The 15354-nt window shown below is 57.8% G+C and overlaps 1 protein-coding gene across 2 annotated transcripts; it reads right to left on the bottom strand.

Annotated features, from left to right (window-relative positions):
- Positions 1-6427: 6427 nt before the first annotated feature.
- Positions 6428-14126, bottom strand: Ak1 (adenylate kinase 1). Of its 2 annotated transcripts, none has more exons than XM_004641539.2 (7): positions 14052-14126; positions 11002-11046; positions 9522-9557; positions 9246-9409; positions 8561-8677; positions 6825-7016; positions 6428-6622 (listed from the first exon to the last, which is right to left on the bottom strand). In XM_004641539.2, the coding sequence occupies exons 2-7, from the start codon at positions 11006-11008 to the stop codon at positions 6554-6556; spliced, it is 585 nt and encodes a 194-aa protein (XP_004641596.1). In that variant the 5' UTR covers positions 11009-11046; positions 14052-14126; the 3' UTR covers positions 6428-6553. The 2 variants fall into 2 exon arrangements, with proteins under 2 accessions (XP_004641596.1, XP_023557450.1); XM_023701682.1 differs by lacking the exon at positions 14052-14126 and adding an exon at positions 12818-12870.
- Positions 14127-15354: the final 1228 nt, after the last annotated feature.

Here is a 15354-nt window from a genome sequence, read left to right as displayed (position 1 = left end):
TGCTAGGCAGGCGCTGTGCAGCTGAGCTATATCCCTGGCCCATTGGTCTCGATTTCACAGTGATCCTCCTGCCTCAGCCTCCCAAATACTGGGATTACAAGCTCAAGCCTGCTTCCAAGTGGGAGTTTTATAGAGCAAAATCACTTGGTGGGTACAAGAGTGTGACCCACCAGTAAGATTACTAATACAGCTGCATGGGTCGTGTTGATCCAGTGGGGAAGCAGGTCACGCAGCAAGCGTGCATAGAAAGCACAAGAACCTTTTTGTAGATGAGTCGAGTCAGGAGGTCCTGGTCACCTGCCTGATGCTATCTAGACTTACTGGACCAGGTAATAGCCATTATGGACTACTACTTACCCTCGGGCAGGCCCGGTCATTTCAGCCGGATCTGGAGGCGTGGCCCCCAAGGCTTGGCCTCCCGCCCCGGCTGCACTGCGCTCCCACCCTCAGCCCTGACTCCTCCGAGGGCCTGGCTGGCTGCCTCCAATTATTTCTATCTCACTGGGCTTCCTTATAATCTGCACTCGGCTGTGCCTCAGTCTCTCTCCCTGGAGGACCTGAGTCTCTTGGTTGCTCGGGCCTTTGAGTCGAGTCTGACACTTTCTCTCTCCAGGCCCTTGCAAGCAAACCTCGGTAGGTCTTTCCTCAAACGCCCAGGGCTTCTAGAACGCTCTGCTTCTCCCCAGCCGGCTTGTGTCTCTGGGAACCTCAGTGTCACCTCTTCACTCAGTTCTCCCTGCTTCTTCTCTTGTCCTCAACCCTTTCTCTACACTGACAAGGGAGCCTGTTACAACAAAGTCAGGAACCAGAAGCAATGGTACCTACCGGTTAGCCCCGCTATTCAGGAGGATGAGGCAGGAGGATCTCCAGTTCAAAGCCAGGCTGGACAAGTCAGATCGCACCATTGCTCTGCCAAATGCCCTCCATGGCCATCACCTCACACAGCCTAAAAGCCTGAGCCCCTGCCATGGCAACGAGGTCCCAGCTCAACCTTACTTTCTGCTCTGCTCCCCTTCCTCGGTCTGCTCCAGCCACATGGTCCCTCCCTGTTCCTTGGACCTGGATGCTGCCCACCCTCTAAGTCCCTGCACAGACATCACGTGGCCAGTGAGCGCTGCCCAGCCCGCTCCGAGTGCCCTGTGGGCCAGGGCCCAGGTGCACAAGGCAGTCTCTCTCTCTCTCTCTCTCTCTCTCTCTCTCTCTCTCTCTCTCTGTCCCCTAGAACAGAAGTTTCCCATGGCTTCGCCTTTTACCCTGCTGAGCCCTGTCCCCTGGCAGGGGCCAGGCCATAGCCGCCCCCATCAATGCTTGTGGGGTGGGAAATGGGCTTCGTTACTGGCTTTCCTGGGTCACAGTTCTGAGGGACCAGGGTAGGAGTCTCTGAAGAGGGTATGATGTTCTACAAAATTCAAGGTCCTACAGGCATGGTGGTGTGCCCCATAATCCCAGCACAGGGAGGCTTAGGCAGGAGGATCGCCACTAGTTCGAGGCCAGCCTGAGCTACATAAGGAGACCCTAAAAACAAAAACACAAAATAATAACAAAAATTTACAGATCCCACAGATTCTGCCCTGTACTAGAGGAGCAAGGTCCCTCAAAGTCACCTTCTCTTTCCCCAGGGAATAGATTTGGGGGTTCTGTGGACAATGTTGGTCTTCCTGGTGAAACCTATGCCCCAAATTCTTAAGAACCCCCTAGGACACTAAGGAGGCCGAGAGGCCCCTGGGGCCAGGGCTCTAGAACCTCTCCTGCAAGAGCACTGAGCTCATAGTGAGGGAAACTGAGGCCTGAGAAAGGCCAGCGCCCCCTGAGCCTTTGCAGTGAGCAAAGAAGACAAGAGGTTCGCGCTAGCACCTCAGGAAGAGACAAACAGGAAAGGGAAGCAAGAGCTAGCTGCTGTGTGACCTGGGAGAAGCCACAACCTCTCTGGGCCCAGTGCTCACAGGCTGCGCTTGTCCAGGGCGCCTCCTGACCCCGCCCCTCTGAAGCCCCTGCATGGAGCCTCCAGGCCTTCCTGTTTACTACAGGCCCCTCTTGGGCTGGGAGGCGACAGCCTTGGCCTCCTCTGCTCCCGCTTCCTTCCTCTCCCACTTCAGTGCCTCAGCCCAGCCCTCCAGAGCCCTGAGGCCAGGACACGAGGTGCTGCCAGGGGGGCATCTGAGGCCACCATCCAGCCAGGGCCCTCTCTGGAGCACCCCCTCATGCAAACCCACCGTGCAGTCAGAGACCTTAACCTTTTGGGGTGCTTAGCACCTAGGACAAGCTGCTGTCTGTAGCGTCCCCAGAGCCAAAAGAGTGTGACCATGTTGCTGACCTTCTCCAACGCCATGAGGGCCACACTGGGGGGGTGACACATGCTGGCTGTAGACAGCCCCCCAAGTGCCTTCTGACCCTTCTGCAGAGCAAGGTCTCCCTGAGTGACATGCAGTGCGGCCCAAGGATGGTGGTGTGGATTTCACCACTAAACTGGTCCTACTGGATCAGAGTCCACCCGCACACCCTACCCCCCCCTGCCCCGGGGTCTTGCACGAGCAGGCGCTCCACCACTGAGTTCCAGTCCTAGCCATATTTTTTATTTTGAGACAGACTCTCACTACATTGCCCAGGCTGGACTTAAACTCGTGATCTTCCTGTCTCAGCCTCCCAAATGGGTGGGATTATTGTTGTACACCTCCATGCCCAGCTCATGGGAGATTCGTGTGCTGATCTCTGGGAGGCTAGAGGTCCTGAAGGTTTGGCCCCCCCTGTCTGGCTTGAAAGCCCCTGTAAGCCTCACCAGAATCTCTGAAACTTTACAACTAATCACCAGGAACATCAAGGAATGGAGGAGTCAGTTAAACGATAGCAAGAAGCCGGCCATTGCGGTGTAGATCATAATCCCAGCACTTGGGAGGTTTAGACAGGAGGACTGCCGTGAGTTCCAGGCCAGCCTGAGCTGATTAATGGAATTTTGCCTCAAAAAACAAAACTTAGACAACAGGAGGAAGAAAGAGATGAGTATGGAATAAGAGAGCTTCCACTTTCACAGGCTTCCGTCCCAGCTTGGTGAGAGGGGGCCGGTGAGATAGTTCAGCAGACTTAAATGCCTGCTTGGGCAAGCTTAGGCAAGCGCAGGGACTGAGGTCCCACCCTCGGCCCCACGTGCTGAGCCAGCCCCGCCCCCAGGGTGGGCTGAGCTGGCCACAAAAAAAAAAAAACCAACTGGAGAGGTTTCTGGGGCTCACAGTTTCAGAGATTGCATTTCATGCGCAGCAGGTTCGAGGGAAGGGAGGAGGGTTGAGGTTGCTCACTCCAGGACACTCAGGAGGCAGGGCAGGAAAGAGCCGGAGGGCATGGGCCGGACAGTAGTCCCCAAGGCCACGCCCCCAGGAGGCCCCGCCCCTCCCCACAGCGCCTTCACATTGTCGCCCCTTGGTGGATGAACCCAAGGGTGAAGCTAGAGCCCCAGGATCCCGCTGCCTCGGCCACCTACAGATACCCCAGACCTGTGCTTTGCTAACTCCCGGGGTGCTTCTCAATCCCATTAGGTCAACAATTACAATTCAGCGTCACAACCACCACACACAGTGTACGGCCCTGGTCTGCATCGCGGTTTTGACAAACCAGCTGTACCACACGCTTTGGAGGAACTGGGAAGTAGAGCAAGCCTGGGTATAGACAGCATTAGCTAGCGCTGTTGAAGCTGACCGTAACATCATGCTCGAGGAGCAGATTTTCTTCATATCTATAGTTTACTTTAAAATATGTTGGAACTCAGGGGCCAGTAAGATAGCTCAGAGGTCTAAAGCACCTGCTTAGGCAAGCTTAGGCAAGCACAGGGACCGCAGTTCGATCCCTGGTGCTACATGCCGTGCCAGCCTCACCCCCAGGGCCGACTGAGCCAGCCACACACACACACACACACACACACACACACACACACACCACACACACACACACACACACACACACACACACAAAAGTCGGAACCTGGCCTGGTGGCACACATTTGTAACCCCAGCTCCTGGGAGGCTGAGGCAGGAGGATCACCACAAAGTCAAGGCCAGCTGGCGCTCCATAGTGTGTTCAAGGCCAGCCTTACATACACAGAACGACACTCCCAGCCACAGCCCACCTCTTTCCAGCCTCCCAGTGTGCTTAGGAGAACCGCTACTTCCAGCCCCTGCCACCCTGGCTCGGTCTCTCGCTTCCTCACTGCCCAGTGTCCTCTGCTCACAGTTCTGCCAAGCTCTGCCCTCTGCCCTTCTGGGCCCTCTGTCCTGAGTCCCACTCCCAGGTGACTTTCGGCCACTGCCCCAGAGTTCTGGTTCCAGAACGCAGCCTCCGGAGCTGAAGCGCTGGCCGGCTGGCTCTGGCCTGGTTGAAGGGCTGGGTGGAATCCGTGAACACAAGGCGCCCCTCTGGCTGCAAGCCCAGGGCTGGGAAGCCAGGCCGGCCAGCACCAAGGGCAGCCCAGAGATGTCTGCTGACTGAACAACATGGCTGAGGGACGCTCTCACGTGAGGGGATGGGTAGGGTGGTGGTCACTGCAGTTTGAAACTTGAGCTTTGAGATTTTCACCCCAAAGCTTCTCTGGATCCCTCTCTAGATCAACAGATACCAGGTGACAGATCAGAGGTGCCCTCTCTCTCAGGACCTCCTTCTGTGGGTTCAACCAACTACATCAGAAAGATTGAGTACCAGCCTGTAATCCCAGCACTCAGGGAACCTGAGGCAGGAAGATCACAAGTTCAAATCCAGCCTGGGCAATTCAGTGAGACCCTGTTTCCAAATGAAAAAATAACACAAGGCCTGAAGATGTAGCTCAGGAAAGGCCCTGGGTTCAATCTCCAGTACTGAAAAATAAATAATAATTTTCAAAAACATTACATCGTACTGAACACACACAGACATTTTCCTGTCATCATTCCCTGAACAACATGATGGGGGCTGCGTAAGTCATGGAGACGCAGGTGGGCGTGCACAGCACGCGCCATGCCCTATAGATGAGGGCCCCTCCCCCACTGCTAGGTCCCCACCAAGCGCTCTTACAGTTTAGTGTCCATGAAGGGCTCCTGGGAGCAATGTCTGCAGATGCCAGGGAAACTGTCGGCTTTGTGCCGCCTGCCCACACACATGCGTGTGCTCCCAGTGCTTCCAGAGGCTGGCACGGGTGCAGGGGCTGGCCCAGAGCACCCCGACACCCCAGCTAACTGAAGGTCTGCCTCACTAGCTGCCCGCCTCGGCAACCTCTCCCTCTGGCGTCCCACTGCACACTCGCGCCACATCCCTGTCTGTAGACTTACCCTTATAACCAATATGGTTTTTGGTTTTTTTTTGTTTGTTTGTTTTTGGTGGAACCGGGGATTGAACTCAGGCCCTTGTGCTTGCCAGGGAAGTGCTTATTCCACTGAGCCATCTCCCCGGCCATAACCAATATGTTTAAAGGAAAGTTTAAATAGCCAATGTCAGCGGAAAGGGAGAGCCACTTTCGCCACGAGCAGAAAACACAACGTGAGCACCACTGCCCGCACGGTGTCCTTCTGGGCTCTCAGGCTGGGTTGGTTATGGGTGAGCACCACACTGAGCCTTCCTCGGTGACATAGGCAGGGGACACAGGAGGGATGCTGGTGGTGCTGAGCCTGGTGTCACCACACATATGCCAACCCCCAACCCTTGTTCAGCGTGTTCCTGTCCTGGGTTAGAGGCGGTAGCAGGGACACCAAACATGTTTTAGATTAGAAACAGGTCACAGAGGAGAGCTGGAACCTGGCAGGGCCACGCTGGGGGGCTGAGGCTTCAGACAGCTTGTCCTCAGAGAGGGACCCAACATGGCTGCCCACTTCTCACATGCTCTTTCTCCTTTTTTTTTTTCCCCTGAGACAGGGTCTCTCTATGTAGCCCAGGCTGGCCTTGAGCTCACAGTGACACTCCTACTTCAGCCTCCTGCATGCTGGGATCACAGGTGTACGTCGCCACACCTGGCACACATGCCCTTTTTCAGACCCCCACAGTGTTGGGCACCGAGGCACTGATCCACTGCACCCTAGGCTGGCTGGTGTGCCACACACTGCCCAGGGGACCACACAGCCTCAACCTTGCTGCCTGCTGCCATCCAAGCTCCTTGAGCCTTTTTTTTAGGAACTGGGGCTTGAACTCAGGCCCTTGCGCTTGCCAGGGAAGCGCTTATTCCACTGAGCCATCTCCCCAGTCCCCTCCTCCAAGCTCCTTGAAATCACATCTCAGGGAGATGCAGGGTCAGGGCCCCGGGCACGCTGCCCAGGGTGAGGAACCCCAGAGCCCAGCCCCCCTGGCACCTGGTCTGGGCATGCCTAAGTAAGGAAGGGCCAGGGTCCCCCGCAGGAGGCTGAGGTCCAGATGACGGATGGGAAACCCCAGCCTCGCACCAATCAGCTCCGACTGGGAGCAAAGAAAGAGGAGAAAAACCACACGTCCTTGGAAAAGCCTTTAGTGCTCGGCGCCTGCTCAACTCTAGACAAAGTAGCCTCCTCTGTACACGGTGGCCGAGCGGGAGAGGGCCAGGGCAGGGTGCGGGAAGGGGGCTCTGGCGCAGCTACTTGAGAGCATCCAGGTGGGTGCACACCTGCGAGAAGACGCTGTCCACGGACCCTTCGGCATTGACCTGTGGGAAGAAGACAGGTTGTTGGGTCTACAGCAATGGCAGTGGCTGGGGGCCCCGAGGCAGGACTGATCTCCCCTAAACCCAGCCAGCCGTGGCTCCCTCAGCCCACATGGGGAATAGCAGCCTCTCACTGAACTAGAGGGGAAACTGAGGCTCAGCAAGCCTGGCTGGCCTGGGTCACACAGTGAGTCAGGCTGAGCACCTTGCGGACGATGCCCCGCTTCTCGTAGAAGGTGATGACAGGCTCGGTGGCCTTGTAATAGGTCTCCAGCCGCTTCTTGATGGTCTCCTCATTGTCATCCACACGCCCGCTGGTCTCCCCACGCTTAAGGAGCCGCTGCGTCATAGTCTCAGGGCCTGCGTCCACATACAGCAGCAGTGTGGGCTGTCCAATCTGTGGGGGGCACCACGTCATAGGGACCCCATGCCCACCCTCTGGGATCATCCGGACAGGGACCTCCCCTCCCCCCACCTCCTCCACTCACACCTCTCCCAGTGCCTCTAGGAGACAGCCCGATGTCCCTATGGGCAGGGCCACGCCCTGCTCTCTCCAGCCCTCTGCTCTCTCCCCATCTCCTTCCCAGAAGAGCCCCATACTGTGCCTTCCGCTAGGAGCCCATTCCCACAGGGGTGACCCCACCCCACCAAGCTTCAGTACCAGGATCTGCCTTCAGGGCTCCACCAAGGTGCCAAGGTCCCCTACCCATCTATGGGAGATGTCTCCTCCCAGATGCCACCCCTCTGGCCCCAGACCCAGGCCTCAGGACACGGCTCTTCCAGCCCTTTTTATCTCCCTCCTTCCAAAGACCTCTGCAGTTATTTATTTACTTAGTGTCCCTGGGCCCTTGGCCTGTGTGGCTGCTGGCAGCCTGCTGGCCCTCAGGGACCCCAGTTCCCTCAGATGTATTCTGACACTGTCCCCACCTCAGCTGCAGACAGGATCTTATTGGTTCTGCCACCCCAGAGCTGTGCGCAGGCTCCTTCCAACCCTGGGCAGCGACCGTGACCCAGGGGGCGGGCCGCTCAGCTCTTGGGCAGGGCAGCCCTGGCTGAGGCTGTTTCCCAGTTCGAGGTCTCAGTTTCCCACTCAGAACAACAGACCTTCAGCCTGGGGAGTGGCGCAGGGCCCTGCTTTCCCCAGGAGAGCTGCTGTGAGCCCCAAGCCACATCCAGGGTCCCCTTCCTCCTTTAGCAAGGCCCTGGTGCCCCCTGGTGTCCACAGCTGAGATGGTCTCCTGTTGGGCAGTGTCCACAACAGCCCCAGGAGGGACAGGGACCTCACTAATCTCATTTCTTGTTTTCCCTTCCTTTCTCCCTCTCTTCCTTCTTTGTTTTCTTCTTCTTTTTTTTTGACAAGGTCTCACTATGTAGTTCAGGCTGGCCTTGAAATCCCTGTCGCCCAGGCCGGTGAACCTCCTACATCAGCCTCCTGAGCGCTGGGATTACAGGCATGCAACCCCGTGTGTGGCGCTAACCCCATTGCCGAGAGTTCCTGAGAACCATGAATTCGTGGGTACTTGAGCCCCATGAATCCTCCTGCCATAAGGCCCCAGTGGTGTCTAACAGCGCATGTGCCTGTGGACCTACGTGTGTGCGTATGTGTACATCCCTGCTTGTGTGTCCAGGGTGTTACGAACGCAGCTGTGGCCTTGGGTGGATGCACTCCTGTGACATGTGTGTGGTTATGTGTGCACATGCTCAGGTGGATGAGGGGCTGAGCGTGCACACACACATACACACACACGTGTGTGTGTGAACATGTCTGTGTGTATACGTGCTCTTGCACCCTGGGGACAATGATCCCAGAGGGCACTGCTTTTGCGGCCATCACCCTAAGGCCCGTGGATGCCTGAGGAAGGAGGCAGCTGTCTTTCCCTGGCATTCAAGGCTCCAGGCAGGTCAGACCTCTGTCCCCACTTCACTCAGCGTGTGCCTTACCCGCCGCTCGAACTCCTCTCCCTGCTGCACCTCCCGGGGGTAGCCATCTATCAAGAAGCCTTTGGAAGAATCCACCTTGGCCACCATGGCATCTCGGAGCATGTCCAGCACTGTCTCCTGTGGGCAGCGAGGAGCAAGGGCCTGAGCCTTCCCAGCCCTGGCCCGCTGCCTGGACACCTGCCTGGGGTGCACACAAATGGCCCAAGCTTCCCTGTCCCTCGGAGGACTCCTTTCAGGAGACCTGGGCCCTCCCCTGTTCTCAGGAAGCTCAGTGACAGAGCTGGCTGCAGTCTCCCAGTGTGATACAGGTTGTCTGGGCATGGAGGGCTGCTGCAGTATGCAGCCAGGGGTCTCTGGGGCGGGGGGTGCAGCTCAGTGGTAATGTGCTCGCCTTGTATCCGTGAAGCCCTGCATTCAGATCCTCAGTGCCCCAAATGGAGAGAAATAAGATATTCTCAGTACTATTTTGCTGGGCACAGTAGCCCATACATGTAAGCCCAACACTTGGCAGTTCAAGCCAGCCTCAACTACAGAGAGAGATCTAGGTTCAGAAAACAAAACAAACCCCCATCCAGGCAGGAAGGAATGTGGCTGGCTTGAGGACAAGAAATGGCAGGGTTCCCGGGGTCTTGGGAGCTCCTGGAGGGGGAATGGGGAGCCACAGGCACCAGAGTCCCCTGCTCACCAGCGGCACCAGCTGTCCCTTCTCCATGATCTCTGACAGCTTCTTTCCCCTGGCCGAGCCTGAGCTGACCTCCGCGCGCAGCAGGTCCCCGGTGGAGAGGTGGGTGTAGCCATACTTCTGCACAATCTTCTCGCACTGGGTGCCCTTGCCTGAGCCAGGCCCGCCTGCAAGCGCCCACCCATTGAGAAACCCAAGGGAGGGGCAGGGAGGGGGCCAGGGCTGCCAGGCTCCTTCAGTGCTGCACCATCATCGCCCGCCTGCCCGCCTGCGACTCACCCACCACAAAGATGATCTTGGCTTTCTTCAGCTTCTCTGTGGGAGAGAAAGGGGAGCCGGCCTCAGTGGTCCGCAAGCCCCTGGAGCGCTGAGGCTAAGAGCTGGGGGCTAGAACTCTGCCCAGCCACGGGGCTGGCGCTTCACATTTCGAGCGCCTCCCGGTGGGGGCGTCACCTCTGGCCTGCTGGTCGGCCACTCTTTGAGGGTCTCTAGATGCACAGCAGCCCATGATCCCGCTCTGCTGAGTCCCCTGCCCTTCCCCTCCCAGGCCTGGCCCTGCCCATTGCCCGCCTGCCTTGGCACTACTACTGTGGAGTTGGCAACCACAACATACGTTGCTGTGGAGATGGTTGCCAGGGAGGTGGGCGCGTGGAACTCCTGCTTGGACAGGAAAGCGAGCTCGTGTTCCAAACTCAGCCCCTTTAGCATTCGCAGGCCCACCAGGCAGAGGGAAACTGAGGCCTAGAGAAGGAGGGGTCTGCTCAAGGGATGTAAGGAGCAAAACCAGAACCCAGAGCCTTCTTCCTGGGCTTCCGGGATCTTTCTGGCCTGGGCCACAACCCCCATGGCTGTGTGACCTAGGAAAGAAGTTCCCCCCCACTGCTCTCCCTGGCCTAGGAGGGAGTGGGTGTGGCAGTGTGTGAGGATTCTGGGCCCAGTGAGGCTGGATGCTTAGAGCAGATGTCAGAAAAATGACTTCTCTGGGCTGGTGAGATGGCTCAGTGGTCTAAAGCACGTACTTAAAACAAGCTTAGCAAAGCACAAGGGACCGCGGTTCAATCCCCCAGCACCACATGCCAGCCAGCCCTGCCCCCTGGTGGGCTGAGCTGGCCACACACACACACACACACACACACACACACACACACACACACAAATAAATAATTAAAAAAAAAAAAAAAGAAAGAAAAATGACTTCTCCAGTTGCTCAGGGGAGGCCACAGACCTGGGGCAGCTAACTTCAGAGCTCTAGAGCCTGCTGGCTTCAGATGGGGCCGGGGCCAGGCCAGCAGGGCTCCTTTAAGAGTCACCTAGCCCGAGGCCTGGGGCCAGGCGCTCAGGGAAGGTGCAGCCAGAGCTGGCAGGCCTGTTCCAGGCGCTCTACCCACCCATGCCTGCCTCTAGGTCCCAGCACGCAGGAACCAGGAAGGCCCAAGATGTCCCTGAGGTCCACCTCCCCAGAATAGCAGGGAAACTGAGTCCCATGGAGGGACAGGAACTTGGTAGATCTCATTGGAGGGAGGGACAGGGCCTCACTCAAGAAGCCCAGTGTAGGAGGTGAGCCAGGGGCTAGAGCTCAGGCAGGCCTCAGGCTTCTAAAATTAATCTTGGCATCGGCACACTTGGGAGAAGCCAGAGGAGGGTGCCAAGGCGTCCAGACAGCCCCTCACACTCTCGGGGGGGGGGGGTCTCCCTGGGTGTTCCCCAGCATATGGCCACACAGGCCCAGGCCCCCCGGGGCAAGGAGGGAGCCCCATACCTTCCATCCTGCCGAGGTCTCAGGCTCAGGAGCCGGGTCAGGGCGCTGCAAGGCAAGGCACAGCAGGGTTGAGGGGTTCTCCCAGAAGAGGCCTCTGCCAAGCCACACCCACCGTGGCTGTGTCGGCAGCAGGAATGCCAGGCCCCAACTCCCAGTGTGAGGGCAGAGGGCTGCTGCTGACTGCGGGAAAGTCACTCTCCTCGCTGGCTTCCACTGCTTCACCCGTGTCCTGTCATAGGGGGCAGCCACTCCCTCTTGCTCTGCTCTGTCCTTAGACCAGGAAGGCCCAAAGGCAAGGATGGCATCTGCCGAAGTCGTCTGCTTCCCTTGGGACACCCAACCAAGAGGGCACAGGGCCAGCGTCAGCCTGGCCACCTTGACGACAGTCCCCAGGGCCCACAGAAGGAGGCGGGAGGCAGCGGAGCAGGGCAGATGAATGTCCAAGTCTGGGGCAGGACTGCTTCGGACCTGGGTGCACTAAGGGACCCAGACGCCACAGGTGGAGGAATCAACAGTTGCCTCTCACAGGGACACAATCTTTTCCAGTCTTCTTTTTCTTTAGTATGGCGGAACCCAAGCCCTTTGCACTGAGCTGCTCCCCTCAACCCCTTTAAAGTGATTTATCTGGGGCTGGTGAGATGGCTCAGTGGTCTAAAGCACCTACTTAGAATAAGCTAAGCTAAGCAAAGCACAGGGACCACGGTTCAATCCCCCAGCACCACATGCCAGCCAGAGCTGGCCACACACACTAAATAAAATCAATAAAAAAAATAAAATAAAATAAAAAATCCCTGGTTCCGCTAAAGTGATTTATCTGTCTATTTAAAAAAAGGATTGCACTGTGTAGCTCAGGCTGGCCTTGAACTTGCAGTAATCTTACTTCAGCTTCCCAAGCATAGCGCTGTGATTAAAAGCCCATGTCACCGTGCCCGTATTGTGTTTTGTCTTCTGTTTTAATTTTAAGACAGTGTCTCACAAAGTCACCAAGTTGCCCAGGCTTAGCTCAAATTTGTGATCGTCCTGCCTCAGCCTCCCAGGGTGCTGGGGTTACAGGTGTGTACCACTGAGCCCAGCATCGTGAAAGTGAGTTGGTCCCAGCCCTCCAAGGCCCTCATCCTCTATGGCTTCCCACCTGACTCTGCAGGGCTCTCCTTCCCACCTGCCTTACCTTCTCCACCTACCAGATCTCACCTTCCACTGCAGCTGGCATCCCGACCCTGACCCCTACCGCAGCCTCTCCCTCTTCGCTTTAGGCTGCAGGGTCCCCTCCACCTGACCCTCTGCCAAGCCCCAGGGCCCCCTGGCTCCTCAGAGCCTGCAAAGACTCTTGCATCCCAGATTCCTATCCACCCTTGGAGCAGAAGCCCCATCCGCATGACCCCCCCACACCCGCCTCTTCCTATGCACCTACACACCATGTGTGTCCCCAAGCCCCTCTCCCATCAGCTTCCTGCCACAGTGACCTTGTAACAAGAAAGGCCTGACACCGCAGCCTACCAGGCAGTGAGCACCACACCAAGTGACAAACAACCTTTCACATATGGTACCCTGGGCTCCCAAAACACAGCCTGGAGCCTCAGGCTCTGGACAGGACCAGGGCAATGTGTCTCCTGTCAGTGCCTGCAGCTTTGTCCTCAGCCAATGGATCCGCTTCGAGCCCCTTCATTCACTGTGATGTTTCTCCTCCAGGCCTTTGGGGGCATTGTGCCCAACCATTTGGATGTCCTCTCCAGTGGCCATTACTTGGGTCAGGCCTCACTGCTTCCAGGAAGCCTTCCTGGACTCCACACTGGCAAGTGCCCACTCTGTCCCCTACCTGACTAGGGCTGGCCAGGGCTCAGCACAGGGTGGGGAGCTCCTTCTCTCAGGGGAGGGAACTGAGGCTTGGAGTGGGCAGGTAGCTCCAAGGCCCGGCAGGGTCAAACTGAGGTCTGCCGGCCCTGGGCTCCCAGACAGGACCTTTGGTGGCTTTGCTGATGTCTGTGCTTTCCATGGGCGTGAATTATGGCCCCAGCCCTGCTGAGAGCGCTCAAGGAGGGGTGCAAGCTGCCAAGTGCCCCTTGGCAGCTGCCCAGCAAAGGGGCACCATCCCCAGGCAGGGAGAGCCATGGCAAGGCCCCCAAGAGATGGCCCCTCCTTGCCCTGCCCCCTCCCAGTAACCTAAGTCTCTGGGTCCTTCGGTCACCTGCCACTTCGTTGGTCCAAAATAACTCAGGTCCTGGGGAGGCCTAGCAGAGGCCAGGGGTCCAAGATGGAGTTGGGTTACGGGCTGAGCACCCTGGCCTTATAAGGCCCCTGAGTCTCCCAGGATGACAGGGTCTGCTAGGTGGCTGCAGGGAGCTGAGGCCCAGAGGACAGGGACTTAACCCTTATCACAGGGCAGAGCTAAGGCGAGGCCAGGTTCATCCAGCTTCTGACGTGACAGCAGCCCTCCCCGTGGGTGGTGACAGGTTGGAGCTCAAACCCCAACTCAGTCACTCTGTTGTGTGACCTTGGGCAGCCAGCGTTCCCTCTGGGAACTGGATGGGTACTGTGGAAGGATCCTGGGTGGCAGCTGAGGAGGGCCATGTAAGGCCCCAGGGGCAGCCTCTGGCAGAAGGCTGGGGCAGGTTGGGGCTCAGCATCCCTAGGGCTGAGCATGGGGTGGAGGGTGAGGGCTCCCAACCTCCAAGTGACAAGAGGGACAGCACATAGGCCTCCCCTGCCTAGGTCTTCAGGCATGGAGCCAGGCCACCCGAGGCCCAACCAAGAAGAGCCAAAGGCAGGGTCCTCGAACCCCAGGAGTGCAGTGCAGACAGGGACAAAGGAATCTGGGAAGCTGGGAGGGGCGGCCCCCTCCCCACCCCTTTCCACACCCAGAGATCAACAAAAGCACATGCAGTGTGACCCAAACCCCAGAGCCCGCGACAGGCAGGCGAGCCCCACAGATGATAACCATGGATACAAACAGACACGCGCCACGCAAGGGTCGCCTGACACAGACGCACGGGGGAGGGCAGGTCCCCATTCCCCGCGGAGACGCCCCCGCCGCCCGGAGGTCGTGCACTGACCTGGGGAGGGTGCGGTGGGCGCGGGGCCAGCGCTGCCCTGCCGTCCTCGCCGAGCCCGCAGCGACTACTATTTATAAGGCTGTCAGCGCGCGGCATGCCGGGAGCCGGCCCAGCGCTGCGCGGGTGGGGGTGGGGACGGGCGGGACGATGCGGGCTCAGCAGGGACCCCGGGACCCTGCGCCGGTCCCCAGACGGCTCCGAGGCTGCGTCTGTGCACTTCCGCTGCACTCGCATCACTCCCGGGGGACAAGGCCAGGCTTCTCGTAGGGCAGCGGGGGATCCTGACACCCAGAGAGGAGAGGCTCTTTGTTTAAGCTCCCACAGCGAGGTAGTGCCCGGGCTTGGGCTTCTCTTCAGGTGCTGTCTCGGGGTCCTGCACTAACAACCCACCCCCATCTCTTTCCTGGTTGGGTGGGGCCCTGGAAATTTCTCTGGGACTGAACATCCCTCAGGTCCCAAAGACCTGCAGGGTTGGGTTGGTTATGAAGAGCCAGCCTTGCGCGGAGCATGGTGCTGCTCCCCTGTAATTAATCTCAGCACTCTGGGAGGCTGAGGCAGGCAGATCAAAACTTTGAGCCTAGCCTGGGTACTCTATTGATTTATGAAGACAATGTCTCGAAATACAAGTAAAAAAAAGAGCTGGGGAGGTAGCTCAGTGCTAAGGCTCTGGATTCGATCATCTCCACTACTTGGGGAGAAAAGAGAGCCACAAATGAGTGTGGGCATTGCACAACTTTTTGGGGAAAGGAAATTGACAATGCAAATCAAAACTCTCAGGGGCTGGCGAGATATTTCAGTGGTCTAAAGCGCCTGCTTAGGCAAGCTTAGGCAACCACAGGGACCATGGCTTGATCTCCAGCACCACAGGCCACACCAGCCCCTCGCCCAGAGCAGGCTGAACAGGCCACAAAACAACAACAACAACAACAACAACAACAACAAAAAACCCCTAACCTTTCAGCCTGAGTGTGGTGGCACACATTTATAATCCCCACTTCGTGAGGCTGAGGCAGCAGGATTCCCTCGACTTCAAGGCCAGCCCTGGCTACATAGTGCATCTTTCCAATGTGCCCTTTTACTTTTAGAAATTCCTCTAAAGAAACACGAAATTTGTACAAGAAAGTTTTCAGTCGCTGCCAGGACTGACTGGAAGGAGCACAGCCAGAGGTGAGGGTTGGACCCCTGAGAGTGGATGGAGCTGGCAGGGCAGGGACTCCTGGACCTCCACGGTGCTGGCTGGCGAGAAACAGACAAAATCCTCGCCCTGGCCACTCCCACAGGCACGCAAATCACTCCAAACATG

This window comes from Octodon degus, unplaced genomic scaffold, assembly GCF_000260255.1.
Source record: "Octodon degus isolate 3935 unplaced genomic scaffold, OctDeg1.0 scaffold00138, whole genome shotgun sequence".
Classification (NCBI taxonomy): Eukaryota; Metazoa; Chordata; class Mammalia; order Rodentia; family Octodontidae; genus Octodon; species Octodon degus.
This window is presented reverse-complemented; position numbering and strand designations above follow the sequence as displayed.

Coding starts and splice junctions, on each gene's coding strand:
- Ak1 (XM_004641539.2), bottom strand. Junction 9,410..9,521: donor CAAGATCATCTTTGTGGTGG/GTGAGTCGCAGG, acceptor GGGCGCTTGCAG/GCGGGCCTGGCTCAGGCAAG. Junction 7,017..8,560: donor GAGAGGAGTTCGAGCGGCGG/GTAAGGCACACG, acceptor TGCCCCCCACAG/ATTGGACAGCCCACACTGCT.